Genomic DNA, 17337 nt, shown 5'->3' with positions numbered 1-17337 from the left:
GTCATTGAAATTCATTGAAGTTAATTCACTTCAGTAAATAAAATACAATGCTATGATCTCAGGAAATGGTCCCGGAAAGGGGCACATAAAACTTGCAACCTTCCTACTTACCTTCCCATCGACCTCTAGAGAAAAGTTGTTTTGGAGCTCAGCTACCGTCATTTTGTTATAAAGCAGCATGGGGTCATTTCGGTCTTCGGGTTTAGTTGTTGCCTATGGATTTAACATGTGATGGTTGTTTTAGAAAAATAGGTTGGAAAATAAAGTATAGGGTAGGTCTAAGATAATTTGATTTTGGTTCAAAATTTGTCATTTTATATACATCCAGTAATAATTAACAGTATTTACCCAGAGCATCTAGCTTAAAATTCTTCAAGAATCCTTTTACATTTTGGTAGCTGCTCAAGCCACCGAATTAATATTTGTGGCTAATGGTCAATTATGTCTGCCGCTGTTTCATATCATAACTTTTTCTTCTGATATAGTCATCTCCAATTTATCTCTCAAATAGTGGCTTCTACCCTCACTTCATAATTCAGTATTCTAGTTAAACTTAAGCCACGGGGGAGGGAAATGCAAAAGTTTTTTACAGCAATTTATAGCATTTGGCACAGTAAATTCTTAGTCCATGGCAGGCAGGTGGCAAGTTGGTTAAGAAAGGCCACTCTTGCCGGGCGGAGGTGGCGCACGCCTTTAATCCCAGCACTCAGGAGGCAGAGCCAGGCGGATCTCTGTGAGTTCGAGGCCAGCCTGGGCTACCAAGTGAGCTCCAGGAAAGGCGCAAAGCTACACAGAGAAACCCTGTCTCGAAAAAAAAAAAAAAAAAAAAAAAAGAAAAAAGAAAGGCCATTCTTTCCACTTTCCTGGTCACCCTGCCTTCTGACTAATTAGTGATCAACATTTAATCCAGGTTAATTTTGTTCACTGAGTCTAAAGATAAAGTTATGATAGCAGGTTAGTGCTTGGGATAAATAGTGGGAAGACACAAAAATGAAGGTGCCACATGAGAACTATGTGACAATGTCCCCTTTGGGTAACTTATCTCCTCTTTGATGAAGACAACCAGTACTGAATACCTCCTTCATAGGAGGCAATGTGGACACTGTTAGACACACATGAGTGACACAGAGATGCCTGTCATTCTATGCCAACCCCAGAGCCTAAGGCAGGGGGAAGCCTAATACAGTGGCAAGGATATCGGAGGCAATAGAGTGACAACGGTGGAGCCAAGTCTGGCCAAGGGAACACAGCCTGAGAACATGGGAGTGAAAAAAATCCCAGGACAAGAAACTGCTCTCTAGCAATGCAGTTTCCCTCTGAGAACCCCAATTAACCCATCAAACTGTCCTCCACCAAGCAGTCTAGCTCTGGTTGGGGGCAGGAGGGGGAGGGCTTGGTTTCACATAGCCCTAGCAAGTCTAAAATCACTCTCCCTTATCTTTGGTTTTCAAGATCCTGATGAGGCCAGATGGAAGTGGTGAGCAGATGGGGACATGAGAGAACAGAGTTTTGCTTGCACTGTGAAGGAAAGGAGGCCAGGTTCAATCAGTAATCAGCATATTGCCTAGGGCCAGAGTTCACTTGCTCATGCCTGCATGGCCCCTCTGAAGACTCAGAGAACAGAGTACCAGCCCAGTCTCCAAGAGCTTGCCTGGAAGCAGAGGAAATACAGAGATCCCCTTGGCTCTGTTGCTAAGTTCTGTCTTCCCTGAACTCAGCAATCTCAGAGGCTGAAATCAGTGGCACCACGTTGCCTTCTAACCAAGTTCTTAGCAGAAGGACAGAGATGATCTCTGAAGACACTTTGTATTTCAAAATAACAAAGTAAAATTGTTTGGAAAAACTACCATGGTTTTGCATGCATCTTCCTGGGTCCTGAGGGCATCTCACAATCTGAGTATAAGATTTTGATGCAACTCCTTATTATATAGGTAGGTGGTAAAGCGCAGCTTGTTTGCTATTTGTCAAATTTAGCGTGTCTTTTGGATTTCAGGAAATTCTATAGTTTCAAAGGTTGTCCCAAAGTCAATGATCCATTACTAGCCTATGCATTTTTAATCACTGACTTAAAGAGCTAGTTTTGTCTTTAAAACAGCATAGAGAAGAGAGAATGAAACAAAACATGGTTCACATTATTCAGTATCTCAGAAAAACAATGTGTTTTACATTGGCAATTTCTTTTTCCAAATCCATAACTTTATTCATTTCCAAAGAAAGCTGGTTTTCATCAATCGGCAATCTTTCTTCCTGACGAATCAGTCTGGCCACGGCAATCATAAAATCCACATATGCTGTGCAAGCCTACAAGAAATAAGTAATAAGTTGTTGGATAACCTTCTGATATTCATCATGGTACATAAAGGTTTTTAAAATACTAATTTTTGGTAGCAGAAAAAGAACAGTGAAATGGAAATATTTTCTAAGTGCTAAAAGAAATGACTTATACAGATTCCTTTAATTAGAGCTGAGGCATGGCAATAAAATATCATTTTGAATGGTTTAATTTATGGTCATTTGTCTATGGAGATTATCTTATTTGCAATACATTTACTTTGCCTTTCTAAAAATACAGTTGTAAAGCACTTGCCAAGTAATTACATGATTACTTCTTTTCCTTTACTAAACAATTTCCCCAAGGTTTTCATATATATATATGAAAGCATTTTTTCAACTATTCATGAAGAGGCAGTTACAAATTCATATAGTATGACCATGACATCTTCACATCTTGGGCCAAGCTAATTTTTTTGAGACTGCTCTCAGGAGTTCCTCCAATGAACAGCCAAAGGTTTTCATTTTTCCCATAATTCTCCTGTTACTGTGAAGTTTCACTATAAGAGACCACAGATTTAGATGCCATCTTTCCTCCACACACTCCATTTCTTTATATCTTATCTTCAGATACATTGTAATTTATAAGCAAAAGATGTAAACTTGAGTCCAGTGACATTAAGACTTTGAAAATTCAATCCTACTTTTGCTAAGTTTCAATACCCCGCTACTTATTAGATACTATCACACATCAGCAATTAAAAGGAAGGGTGATCATTTAAAATTTACCCAAATTCAAGTTTCTGTCAGGAGCTTTACTCTTAGTAAATCTGGTGACTGTCATCAGGGGAAATCTGCCTCACAACTTGGGGAGAAGCAGAGCCTTGGATGCTTCCCAGACTCGGTATCCAGGTAAATACAAATGAAGGTTCTATATGATGTATGCTAAAAGGGTGTAGCGCTTTCAGTTTCAGGACAGCCCTACATCCTTACTAATGATTTACAAGCATAAAGGTTACCCTTATATTCAACTTGAACACAAAGGTACATGTGTATTTACAAGTGCTCACCATCAAACATAAAACAAAAAGTAAAGTGAAAATGTGTTATTAAGCAAGAGCCTTATACAAAGTGTGTAACTACAACGAATCTCAAAAACTTAATGTACTGCTACTTGTGACCCTCATTAAAAACTAAATAGATGGTTCCCTGGAGAGAGGGGCTTTCTCTGTTGAGGGATACACTGTGATGTTACGAGTACCTCGGCAGCGCTTCCATCCATGCATTTCAATAGGCGAAAGTATTATTATTACTTTTTTGGACTGTGAATTTGTATTTAAAAACCCAGTCACTAAGGTAGTAGGAATGAAAGATAATTTCATATGAGTTATTCCCAACTTCACTCTTTTCCTATTAAAACTAATCAGACTTCTTGTTTCTCTTTGAAACAAATAAGTATGTCTGGGTTCAACCCTCATGAGACCACTTAGGCCAAAGTAGAAGAATGTAGTGTTTTGAATTAACTGTATTTCAAAGCATATAAATCCATCTGCTTTCAGCAGGGAATTACTACTGGCTATGAAGGAGATAATAATTTGAATTTTCTAATATCAATCTTTTGAGATTTCTCTGTTATATGAGATACATTTTTGTTAACGGGGAGAGAAAAGAACAAGAATTCTTCTGTGTACTTTGTTGATTCTGCAATCTAGTTCTTATTCTTTCCAAGTGTACCTGATGGCAATCTTGGTGGATGACCTCACAAGACAACCCTCGAGGCCTGCTCATATTGCTAGTTCTGGGCACACTTGCATAGAACGCAGTGTTGATGAATGAGGTCCACTTCTCACTAAAACACATATTTTAGCATCTTTTCTTTCCAAATTCCTGTAGTAATTGTCAGAACTCAATCTCACGGCTGCAAGATTCTAACTGAAGGCTGTAACTTTTTCTTATTTTTAAACATGTAACAAGCCAACTGATATCAAGTGTACAGATTTGGAGAAACAGATATTTTTGAAAGTGAAAATTAGTTTTTCTTTCTTGTGATTTAGAGATTTAGTTTTCAGGGCAGGGACAAGAATGAATTCTCATCTTTAAACAGTTGTGTCTTTGAATAGACAGTAAATCAAGGATCATTTCAGCGGAGAGGAACCTGAAAACATCTAGTAGACCTTTGTTTTTTTTTAAAAAAAAAGATTATAAATCTTAACACTGACAAAAGTAGTTTTAAAGGAACAATTGCTTTTAAAAGGCAGCATAAAATCCATATAGGAGCAATTTCATTTAAAACTACACATTAGCAAAACTAATATTTACTAATCCTAACATCATAGATTATTGCTTTGATTAGAATGATTTCCATTTTATAATAACAGACGATGGTGTTTATAAACTAGCTCCCCGAGCCCAGGAAAAAAAGCTGATATTTATTAGAATTGTTAAAGAGAAACACAGCAATATCACTGTTAGTAAAGGACATCAAGATCCAGGAAAGAGAAGCAAGCGCTCCAGTCAGATTGGCTGATGTCTGGGTACCCTGGTGGTGGTGACCTATAAAGATCAGAAGTTTCATAACCAGATATTTTGTTTGTGACACTCAGCTCTTGTCAGTTTTTTGACTTTTCCTTCCTCAGAAGAAAATCTACAAAATGTAGACCAGGAAGTAACTGAGAAGTCACAGAACTATGCTCTAAGTAGCCAGCCATTAATGCTCAGTAATGTTCAAGTGTTACTCGGGAAGTTTATTGGTAGACTCCACAACGTGTACCAAGGACACCAAGCATGAAAGATGCTTTCCATCTAAAGGGCTCAGAAACTTCCTATTAAATAGCATGCAACTGCTGTTGCAGAGACTTGTTCTCCATAGAGGGATTGTGTATGGAGAATTGCATACCTATTCCTGGGAACCAGGGATGAGACAAAGCTGAACCTGAAAACAACTCGACAACAGGACTTGAAGAACACAGGACCCAAGAGGATCTACCTTGGCCCAGGGAGGAAACTGAGGCTGTTGGTAGGTTACCAAAAAGAACCTGGAGCTTTAGACAAGCTTTTCAAAGGTTTATTGTTCATGCGGGAAACCAGAATTTTCACAAACTGCTTTCAATCTCTAAAAATTCTCTTTTCAGTGGAAAAAGTATATAAGTATCATTCAATAATAACCAATAGATGTTACACACTGTTATTAACAAAATGAAGTATACAACCACATGGTCATCTCAAATGATGGAAAAATTCAACATAATGTTTAAGAAAGCTTTTAAATGCATAAGCGGAACATACTTCAGCACAATAAAGGCCACAATGACAAGTCCACAGCTAACGTAAGACTTAGTGGTGAAAAGTCAAACACTTTCCCTCTAAGACCAGAAACAAGACAAGAATGTCTGTTCAAGATTGTACTAAAAGTCCCAGCCAGAACAATTAAGGTAAGCACAAGAAATAAATGATATCTATATACAGGAAAAGAAACAGTGAAATGGACCATTTGCCAATGGCATGATCTCATACATAGAAAATGCTAAAGGTGTCATCAAAAGTAGTGTTAGAACTGAAGCAGTTCAAAGAAACCTATACACAAAGATCAACAGCAGTTATGCAAACACAAATTGAATTACTTGACTTAGAAATGAAAAAATCCAATTTACAATAGCATCAAAAACAGGAGTAAATTCAGCTGACATTTTCTAACCTCCTTTATACTTAGTGAGAGCCACATGGCAGCCTGGTCAGCATTGGCCACAGAGCAAACCCTTTCTCAAAAACCAAAGAAATCTATTAGTTAAAAAATTAGAGGAAATGGTCCAGCATTTTCCTTCTCTTCTATTTCCCTTTGGCCTTAAACATGAATATGGCACAATGAGCCAATTCTGACCAGGCAGACTAGTGCAAATTCCAGAGGAGGCTGAGATTAGAAGAGTAAAATTAAAGGCAGCTGAGGCCACAGGGAGTCCCACGTGCCCTACCTCACCTGGACTGCATGGTTTGAGATCAGAAAGGGAAATAGAAATATTGTCATTTGCTGCAGGTACTGTAATTTTGAGTATTTTTGTTATTGCAGCTCAGACAAAACCCAATCCAGTACCAACTTACATGTCTAAAGAGATAAGAAAGTCAGTGTAAATCAGTGAATCTTCTAGATGATGGCTACACAGAGGCAGAAAATGATGCTCTGTCTCCATGGAGTGACTGGAACGGCTCTGGCTGCACAGCCCTTTGAAAATGCAAACTTAGGTTTCTAATTTTACAGACATAGGAAGAAATGTGTTGCTAAGTGAAGGGCCCAATACTGCAACGGATGTGCAACAATTCAAAATTTAAAATAAAACAAGTCTTAAAGCTTATGTGAAAATGCTTCTGTAATCAGATGCAAACCCCAAATAGCCAATTTGTCACCTTTCTGACATTATGAACTAACATGGAAAATAAAATTCACAAAATATTCTATCTATCATCTTCATAAAATCTTATCAAAGGGAAAAAGGAAGAAACTTCAAAACCTTGACTATTAGGTACAGTTTGATATCTGAAATGTTAAACTATAAAATAAAAACTATCTAAGATTGGAAAATGCCAACAGTTTATAAGAGTACAATTATCAATATGAACAGCTCTTGGGCTGAAAATGATAAAAAAGAAAATGAGCTGACAGTCTCCCCTCATTTTTAACTCTGCAGTAGGAAACAGCTGGACACTTCTTAAAGGCAACAGCTGTAGTCCCCACAGAAACTAGATCACTCAGATATTCTATATCCATTCAATTACCTGTGCTATTAATTATGACCTTTGATATTATAATGTATGTACTTTTCTTGATTTCAGTGTTGTGTATCCACTCAAACAGACACTTATTCCATGTTATTTGAACTTAACATGAATGCAAAACACAACCATGTCTACCTAATAATGTTAGCCAAGCAGAGGTTCCAGTCATACTACCACAATGTGACTCTTTAGGATCATGAAAAGCAACCATAATTTTCTTCTGTGTTTCAAAAGAGTTATGAGAAAAGCATCTATAGGACAAACTCCTTCCTTCCGATATCTAATCATACTCAACAGTGCTGGTTTGGTCTGCTGGGGCTCCTTGCATCAGTAAGAAAGAACACATTCACAATAGGCTAAGACAGGGAAGCTTATGAGATACTAAGAAGGCAATCTAAGTCAACAACAGCTGTGTGGGATGTGATGTCCATGGCTTAGGTGCTATAGGAAAGGGACTAGGCGGCCCTATCTGCATAGTTCTCTGAAAAAGTTCTGGAAGGTACTTTACACTGTACCAGTCAATCTCCAGTCCTTACTGACAGTGCTCTATACTACAGTTAATCTGACACTTTTTGTTTTTTTGTTAAATGATCCAAGTTAGACATGAATGGAAACATTTATAACTGATTTTTAAAAATATATCATATGACTTAAAAACTAAGAATCAAAATTCATGAGAGGAATTCCAAGCTTCCTTATTTGACTCCCATTAGCCTAGTGGGAATGTTCATTCTATCAAAGGAACTTCAGCACTGTGTGGCTTTGGAATTTCCCCAGCAGAGAATGGAAGGAGTTTTACATTAGAGTCCTTTTCGTTATTAAGGGTCTGCACAGATGGTGCTGCAGGCTGTGTCTGATTCTTCTCGCCCTCTGCTTGTATTTACCTCTTTATATATTCCAGTACACTCATAGTAGTCTCTGGAAGGGAGGCCAAGTCGAGGCTGGTCAAACTGTAAAAAATATACATCAAAGAAAACAAATTACTCAGCAAGTAAAACATTTGGATGAAATACAACTAGGCTCACTCTCCCTGCTTTGTAAATGCAACAATCAGAAATGAAGTAAATAAACAGCTAGGAAAGGTTTCTACACTTCTTGCAAGTAACAAATGCATGAGCAGCTACATAATCCGGGGGATTTCACTGTGCATATGTGAATGAGAGTGAAGAAAACTTGAACTAAAAGTACCCTAGGAATGATTTTAAATTCAGAGCAGAAGATAAAAGCAAACTAAAGAATATGAGGCTCCCGGTCGAGTGAGCTACCAGATTGCGCACTTACAGGATTTCCCAGTTTCTGGACATTCTAATGTGATCCCTTGGGGCCATGTTTGTCTGCACCACCCTTAACTGGGATATATCCTAACTGGTAGAAAGAAGTAAGTCATGTCCTTTGTTTATTTGGGTGTGTGGTAGTGGAGGCATGCAAAACCACGGTGGTCACTCAACAACCTATTTGCCAATGTAAATCTTGCCAGAAATCTTGAGATTGTCTACCGAAGAGCCAGGGAGAAGGCTCCCCCCTAAGATATCCCCAGAGGTGTGTGTTTGGAAGGATTTTATCAGGTGCGGACAGGAGCGTATGTGAGAAAAGGGTCTGCGGTTCTCGTGTGTGTGGTCCAGCTTGGGCACCGATGTGAAGGACAAGTGGGCCCACTGAGCACTCTGGGAGACTGTTTCCTCTGCGGTACATGGCAGAATAGGATGCATTAGTAACCTAGAGCACTGATAGATAAAGGTGGGATTCCTTGAAGTTTTGAGGAGTCCAACACATCTCTGCATGAAGGACCCTTAAAAGGATAGTATTTTATTTACCTTCACTTAGATTTAGGGAAAACCAAAACTGTGTTCAAAATCCCCTTTGAGGTATTTTATTTTAAATCAAAGAGGAATTTTTGGTTTCCAGGCCTACATTACTTTATGTAAACCAAAGCATGAAACATACAAAGAAACTGGGAGTTATTTTCATAATAAGAGGAACCTAGGGAGCTCTCTAAAATAGAGGTAAGAGTGAGAGGGGAGTGTCTAAAACATATCATCAAGAAATTCTTTTAACATGGCGCCCCAGGGCTGAGAGCCAGGGCATGGATTTATTACCCTCTAGTTCATGCAATGAAAGGGAGAATTGGCATTACTAAATATCAATGAAAACAATGTACATGAGAATTTCATTACAAGTTAAAGATAGCCTTGGCTGCCTGACACACACACTTACATGAATTATATGGTGGGTAGAATTCTTATCATCTGTGCCAACAAAAAAATTAATGAGGACTTTTTTCCCATATTTAGAATTCAGTTGTGCAATAGCTTTCTCAGCTGTCCAAGAAGTACCTAAAGGAAGAGAAGGGGAAGCACGTTTTCTAAAGCTATGTTTCATTAGCAATACTATATTGTGGAAATCATTAATTTCAAAAGAGGAAAATGGTCTTACCATACGTTTCTTCCCAATTTTCTGAGGCTACTGGCCACCCATATATATCTGGTAGCAGTCTGAGTAGAGGCTGCCCGCCTCTGCTATCAATAGCAGCTTTTCGGAACAAGGAAAATAAATACAAAGTGGGGTTATGCATATTCTATTCCTATTTTGTTACTATACACATATTTCAAATAAAGAATACTTACACTCATTTATACAGGACCTGTACAAGGTTTTCGCCTTCTGCACTGCTACTATATCCTCAGTTCTGGGTTCTTCAAGGACATCTGAAATAAGGCATTTAGTAAAATGGGTCAATAGAATTGCTGATTTGGGGCTGTTATTAACATTTTCAACATAGGTCTAATTAAAAGTAAATGTTTTCTCCCTCCCCATTCTTAAATCCTGAGAAAATAGCAAGCCATCACTTCTAGAACAGAAGTGAGGTTTGTGTAAGTCTTTTTGAGTAGGCCGTGTGTGCATATGAGTGTGTGTGTGTGTGTGTGTGTGTGTGTGTGTGTGTGTGTGTGTGTGTATTTCTCAGCCTCAGGTACAAAGTTACTTTTGAATTTTAGATTTGTACAAAACAAATAACACAAAGGAATTTGGGACTTAGTGTAGATAATCCTCTGATGACTAGAAAGTAATTATCTTTGTGTGAATGTGCAATGCACGATCCAAATAAACTGTTCTTCCTGCTTAGATTGTAAAACACAGGAAACTCCCATTTTTCCTACAAAGCAACTTCTAGAAGATAATGAGATGGATGGAGATGGTAGAGATGAATCTAAACAGTCTCCACTTTTCAGGGAAGACAGACCCTGGTAAAATCTTCAGCAACTTTAACACAGCATGGGGCTGAATAGGGGCATCTGTGGAAATGGTTCAGTAGCAACCATTAAACGTTTCCCTTCTATAAAACAACTTGAAGACACCATCACTGGGGATGAAGAGCTTTAGAATTTGTGTATTTAAAATTAAATCAGGGAACGTTAAGAGATGACAACACATCCATTTTGGTGTCTACTACCCTCAAAGTGAGTCAATGGATGTCTGCAAATCCTGAAGGAAATAAAAACTGTAATCTTTTGCCAAATTTCCTGTAATGGCCAGAAGTTATACCTCTAAAAAAATGGATGTCAGAGGAAAAATTTTCAATTCACAGACACTGTCAACACTAACCTTTCAAAATGACTTCCAGCTCATCTCTTAAAATGTCAAAATTACTGTATCGGGAACTGGTCTCTGGAATGACGTTGCGTTTCAACCAGCCTCCACAAGCATATTTGAAGAAGTCTGTACAGGGCTCAGCAGAGGCATCCATGTTCTGGATCAGTCGAGAAGCTGCAAGACCAGAGACAGGATCAGATGAATTGAAAGATGTATTGCTTAAGTAGGCTGGAAAGAGAAAAGGAAGCTCTTCTTCACATCAGCTGCACAGAGGCTCTTTTCTGTATTTACCATGACTAGTTTGTGTCTGTAGTCCTCTGGCCCTTTACTACTATAGTGGGTTTGTTTTATTTCTGAGTGGCTTGAGTTCTCCGTCCTAAGTCCTCACTGTTTCCTAATGTGTCTCCTTGCACCTGGCTCCAAATAACTGAACTTTCTACAGTTTACGACTTCAAGGAAAAAGAATTATAGGTCTACTTTGTGGTGGCCATCTTGGCCTATGGTAAACATAGTGTCATTCTGCACTCTGGTAACTTTTAGGAGCTGCTTGCTTTTCCGGGTGCTGCGTCCTTCAAATTATCTCTGAGACTCCAAAGGATGAAGAGCTGATTGCTAATGGATTTTTATTGGCTCAGTAGGGATCTGAAGCCAGTCATTAGTTTTTGCATCTTGCTTACAGTTCTTTAAATTTTTATTACATTTTTATTTATTTATGTGTGTGTACACAGGTGTGTCACCGCATGAATCTAAGGTCAGAGGACAACTCATGGGAATTGGTACTCTTCTTGAACTGTGAGTCCCGAGATCAAGTTCAAATTGCCAGGTTTGGTGGCAGGAGCCTTTACCCACTGAGCTATTTCTCTGGTCCCACTTACAAAACTTTGCAATTAAAATTCATGCCCAATTTGCATTTGTTTATGGAGAGTCTGTTAAAATATTGGCTGTAAGCTTGCAAGATTTTCCTGAGGTCCACTCTTAGGTGTTTGAAAAATCGTGATGAAAATACAACACTGAGTATTTACAGTGCATAAGACATGTATTTGTAGGTGCTATGACTTATAAAATATGAATTATTACATTCTGAAGATTAGAATAAGGCACAAGGCTCACACACTTTACACTTGGAGTAGAGCAGACCCACCCCCTACAATCCTCCCAGCTTTCTTTCTCACAGTAAGTTCAACTGTTTTGTATTGAAAACAAAGGAGCAATTGAGAATTCACTGGTATCAGCAGAGTACATATATTCAAGTGAGCTTCTGAAAGTACTTCACTTTCTGAACCAATTAATTAATTAACTAAAAACTTGAAACAATTGCTGAGCTGTGTTGATTTTTTTTTTTAACTTGAAATGGTAAGTTTTGCAGCTAAGCTTCAAGCCCCTAATTCTAAGCACGTTTAGGATGTGTCTGCTTGCTGAACACCTCAAGTCTAACTTTTATACCTCCTTCAAATCAGGCATCTTTAAACTTCCATGCTATGGTACATAGCATATCGTTAGAACAGACTCTTAGGATTGAGTTATTGGGAAAGACTCTGTATTATTTCCATCCCTTTGCTAACTTTTAATTCCTTAGCCTGTTTTCCATGCCTTTTTTTCCATGTTCAGTATCAACCCAGTTTACATCTTCATTTTCTGCTGATTAATTCATCCCACTGGCTCTCTCTTTTATATATTCTGCTCATGTGTCAGATTAAACTCCCTAAAGACCCTTTTGCACTGGCCACCACATTACTCAAATGTCAGTGGCTTGTCATTTTCCAGGTTAAATGACAAAGTCTTTAACTTGGTCTTGAAGCCATCCTCTTCCCATTATCCTAGCTACATTTGTATTCACCTCTGTTCCCATGAGACAGGCCGAATACTCCAATGTTTCTTAGCCTTGAGCCTTTGCTTCTGACCTCCTCATCCCATATCTTGGATCCCTTCTCTGCTTCTTTTCAATTTCTACCTACCCTTCAAGGTTTGGCCCATAGCCCACTTCCCTAAAATTCTGTGACTTTGAGCTATAAGGAAAATGTCTCTCTTTAGACTCCTTTGAGTTCACTACCTCACTCAATATTTGGTGTTTGGATGAAGCTTCTTTGAGCTTTTCCTTGTGGACACTTTCTCCATCTGCCTCACCATTTTTTGATGCCATTAATCTTTTTGTATGCCCATCAACTGACATCTATTAATGGGGTGCAGTTATATGCCTGAGCTGTGTCCTCTTCTCTTCCCACGAGTCAGCTCAGTTCCTATTTTACTGGACTCTATCTATACCAGCCCAACCCTTCTGCATTTTTTCAACTTATGAAATTGTGGCATTTTTAAAGCCCAGCTTAAATCCACCTTGACAAACACCATCCCCACAATACCCATGTCAGCATGTATCATCCTCAGCACACAGAAACAAATTCGGTTTCTCCCCAACCTAAACTTTAGCTCCATGAAGGTAAGAGACTCATTCCTCTCTTCTCACAGGGTCAAACACCACTTGCTCAAGACCAAACAGGAAGAATTCTAGCCTGAACGCAACAGGACAAGAGAAGAAAACCTAAAAAATTGCTGGGTGGTGGTGATGGTGCAAACCTTTAATCCAAGCACCTGGGAGGCAGAGGCAGGTGGATATCTGCTAGTTCAAGTCCAGCCTGGTCTACAGAGTGAGTTCCAGGACAGCCAGGGCTACACAGAAAAACCCTGTCTCAAAAAAGGAGGAGGAGAAGAAGAGGAGGAGGAAAGGAAGAAAGGAAGGAAGGAAGGAAGGGAGGAAGGAAGGAAGAAAACCTAAAAAAAAGAGAAGAAAAGAAAAAAGAATTTCCTTGAACTTTGAAGGAAATAAAGATCCAATGGCAGGAGAAAGTGAAATCAACACCCATATGAAGTGAAAACCCCTCAAAATGGAGCTTGAACACACTAACTAAAGACCTTCTAGAATTATACTCTACATATTTTTTTCTTTTGAACTTTTCTGCTTGAAAAGTTGAAGGTAGATGTTGTAAAAACCACTGACATTTGGGGACCCAGTCCATTCATCCTCTCTTCTGGGAAGTGGGTGGCTTATTCGAACACCCTAGGATAGCACAATCTACTGAAAAGTCATAAAGAAGCAATGAGCTTGCGCAATGAACAGTGGGAGTGGCTGGTAAATCTTACAGCCCATTTGGAATCCTACATACCCCATAAAACACTCTGAATAAAAATAATGGTGTAGTTGAAATTCTGTGCTCCTGAGTATAAAAATCAGTCCCTTGAGTGCATGTGAACCTCCCAAACCCCCCACAATGGGGAAATGGATTAACATTCCCTCTCAGGCCAGCTTTCCTTGCTAGATCCCAGCATCTGTACTAGCCCAGAGAAACAGCATTCAGAGACAAGCAGAGGGCTGGGAATAGGCAATTGTGCTAGCTCCTTCTGGTGCCTCTTGTAAATCCCATTGACCAGAGAAGGCTCTGAGTGTCAGTGCTTCGAATCACTTCAAAGAAAGTTCTGTTCTGATGAATATTTGGGGGCTATAGGCTAAGGCAGGTCACAGGCTAGCACTTTTAAGCTGAGTCTTTGATGAACTTTCCTTTAATCTCTTATCATGGACTGATTCTCATCTTGCACCTTATCCTCTGGACCTCCACTGTGTTGACTTTTCTTTGAAGTCAGCAGTAGACATGTGGGTAGAAGGACCGTAGGAAACATGCATGACTGTCAAATTGGTTGTAACTGTCTTTCTGTTTTGTGCTGTCCTTTGAATTGCTGGACATCCACACACAGCCACACCCCTGCTCTTCAGATGTTTCTGACTTCTGAATAAATGACTATGTTTTAAAGTCAAGCAAAATTATTTACTTCAATAAGTAAACATGAAAAGGCAAATGTATTGATATGGAATGTTGTTTAGCCGGTAGGTGTAAAGTGGAGGGAAAAAAATGCTACAGTGTTAAAAAGCTCTATGTAAAAGCCCCCAAATTTCAGAAGGGTAGATGCCGAGGTACTTAGTATAGTTATATCTATGGGGAGGGGGTGTGGGTGTGTTTAATTTTGTAATATTTGCTTATCTTTATTTCCCAATTTGTATTAGATGAATATGCATTCATTACCCTTGCTATAAAGAAAAAGTTAATTTTTAAAATTTAGTCACATAAAGACAAGCAAAGTAATCTCCCATTAATAATGAGCTTATTTCTTATAGACGACAGTTCTGAATGTTCTGGGCTGATAAATGGCGCACCATTTTTTCCCTAACTAATCTCCTCATAACATTCTCCCAACTTATTTGACTCTGGGAATTTAAAAACAAGCTCAGCTAGTATCTGGGGAAGTCATTAATTACTGTATTCATTACCGAGGGTGTTTTGTGTGGGTATGACTTGGAAATGGAATACAAGCTAGGGAAACATTTTAGTCTTTAAGTCAGAGAGATTTGCTTTGAATTCCAAAGTTCTGTTGCTGTTTAGTTGCACGTGATTAAGTAATTTTCCCAAGACGAGCAGCTAGTAAATGTTAGAAGTATAACACTTGCTCCTTGGTGCATGTGTTTGCAGGCTTTCCCCATGTGCAGGCCCCCAAGGTTGGACCACGTGACCGGTAGAGCCTCCCACATGCTTCTCTCCTCTACTGCAACCCAACAATGTTTTCTTCTGTCCTTACTAGTCCTCCTCTTCACTTTTCCATGCCACTCTCAAGTCACCAATTCCCTCCTTGCAGGAGAAAGGCAGGGCAGACCATCAGGGACTGGAGCATCGGGATGGAGTAAGCATTTCTTGTAAGCAGCACTGGGACAAGCAGGAATGGAATGTGGGCCAATGGAGCACACAGGAGCCGAGATCTGTCTGACCGATATTCAAAGCACACTGGATAAAGGAGCCCCAAAAATCTCAGCAAAAAGCTTGGGGAACAACAGTTTTCCCTGACAAAAAAGACTTTGAAACAAACAGATGTGTAGGATCTATTTTTGATCAATTACATCAGTTTTGGGGGTGATTCAGAATATTTAAGGTTTCTTTACTGGTTCTACTATGCGCCAGATTAAACAAGCAATAAACTGAGAAATGGGCCAGAAGACTGACTATCAGAAACTAAAGATGTCTTGTAATTCTCAACTCAGAGATGTTTCCTCTGCAAGTGCAAAACCACTCATACGGCAACATACTATTAAGTGGTAACTTCTGCTGATTCCTAGGAACCTCACCTGTGTGTCACGCCCAAGGCCTCTCCTACAGGCTTCACACACTTACTCTCTGACCTCAGCCTCTACCCCTTTCTGCCCAGACCCTACCTATGATGCAGTTTCCCCTGGGTGTTCAGGATGTATGGCAAGAAAAATGCCTTTTTCCTGTCCTCTATCGCCTCTCCTTGTTCTGAGCCCCAAGCAGGGATGTAGCTCAACGGCCAAGCACTTGTCTAGAGGGTGCAAAGATCAGGGCTGTAACTCTAATATCACATAAAAGCCGGGGCAATCATCGGTCTATCTTTGAATGCCCGTAGGTCCATGTCACATGATCTCTTCTTTCCTATCTGTTCCCTTCTTTCCAACAATACTGATAGTGTGCTAATTAAAAATAGGATTTGGGGTACCACAAATAACAACTATTTTAATGTTTATACAAGAACGTTTCCCAGATGCCAGTTTTCTGGTCCTGTATCTACATGAACTTTAAAAGCAACCTCCACATTTGTCACATGCTCCTGAGACAAGTGTCAGGGACACAAAGGAAGCCTGAAATCAGCTTGTCATAGCAGTAAAAGAACAAAGTACACAACTGTAGTACTTCCTCATAGACTTCATTTTAAAACTTGATTCCTACTTAGCAGGTCATCGATGCTTCTCAAAAGAATGAGGAATAAATTCTTGGTCATTTCAAAGCAAATATGGGTGATTCTTGTTATTGATGGCCTTTCTGATGTATAAAGCCAATGCGAATTTGCGTATAGTGAATCATAAGCCTTAGAGAAAATAGTCATCTGAGCCTCTGATAATCACTGACCCAAAGCTAAACTTGTGTGTTTCTGTTGAAGGACTCACTGAGTCCATACCATCGATCTCTGGCATGGCACTAACAACCTGCACAAATTACCCTTGGTCACAGCCTTCTTGTTTGTCTCAATGAGTGTAGGTGTGAATGGACATTCAAACACTCTTCTCTTTTCCACATGTCTAAGAATCTCTGCAAAAGAGCCCGAGCTGTTGGTTTTAGGATTAAAAGTAAATTTCACTGCCAAGGTGAATTATCAAACACAGGATTAACAAATAGTGAGGCTATTTGGATTTTTTTTTAAACATCTATGAAAATCAACACAATGGGCAAAACAAAAACAAATATTAGAATACACAATATTTATTTCTCAACTACTATTCCATTTAAAAAACTTTCTGTCGGGGCTGGAGAGATGATTCAGTGGTTAAGAAACGTGACTGCTCTTCCAGAGGACCTGGGTTCAATTCCCAGCACCTACATGGCAGCTCACAGCTGTCTGTAACTCCAGTTCCAGTGGATTCAGTACCCTCACACAGACATACATGCAAGCAAACACCAATGCACATAATATAAAAATAAATAAACAAATAAAAAAATTCTGTGAATTAGATTAAATAGATCAGGTATCTGTTTATAACACATGCACCAAACAGACCCCCGTCCCTAGTCTTTGGCAAAACTTCTCCATTGACTATTCTTGTTCTGTGCTGAAGAAGGGTTTAAGACATTACACAGGAGCAAAAGTGTGTTCAGCCTGCTCTTT

The 17337-nt window shown here is 39.2% G+C and overlaps 1 protein-coding gene across 4 annotated transcripts in view; it reads right to left on the bottom strand.

The window, feature by feature from the left end:
- Nucleotides 1-17337, bottom strand: part of Mme (membrane metalloendopeptidase) — a 77825-nt gene that overhangs the window by 35929 nt on the left and 24559 nt on the right. For all 4 annotated transcript variants that reach the window (XM_028894515.2, XM_028894517.2, XM_028894516.2 and 1 more), the window contains exons 4-10: nucleotides 10639-10800; nucleotides 9663-9743; nucleotides 9472-9567; nucleotides 9253-9371; nucleotides 7923-7988; nucleotides 2167-2301; nucleotides 112-213 (exon numbers count right to left, since the gene is read on the bottom strand). In XM_028894515.2, the coding sequence (XP_028750348.1) occupies nucleotides 112-213; nucleotides 2167-2301; nucleotides 7923-7988; nucleotides 9253-9371; nucleotides 9472-9567; nucleotides 9663-9743; nucleotides 10639-10800 (761 nt within the window). The remainder of the gene's footprint in view (nucleotides 1-111; nucleotides 214-2166; nucleotides 2302-7922; nucleotides 7989-9252; nucleotides 9372-9471; nucleotides 9568-9662; nucleotides 9744-10638; nucleotides 10801-17337) is intronic.

This window comes from Peromyscus leucopus, chromosome 6, assembly GCF_004664715.2.
Source record: "Peromyscus leucopus breed LL Stock chromosome 6, UCI_PerLeu_2.1, whole genome shotgun sequence".
Lineage (NCBI taxonomy): Eukaryota > Metazoa > Chordata > Mammalia > Rodentia > Cricetidae > Peromyscus > Peromyscus leucopus.
Note: the sequence above shows the minus strand (reverse complement) of the source record. Positions and strands in the feature narration are given on the sequence as shown.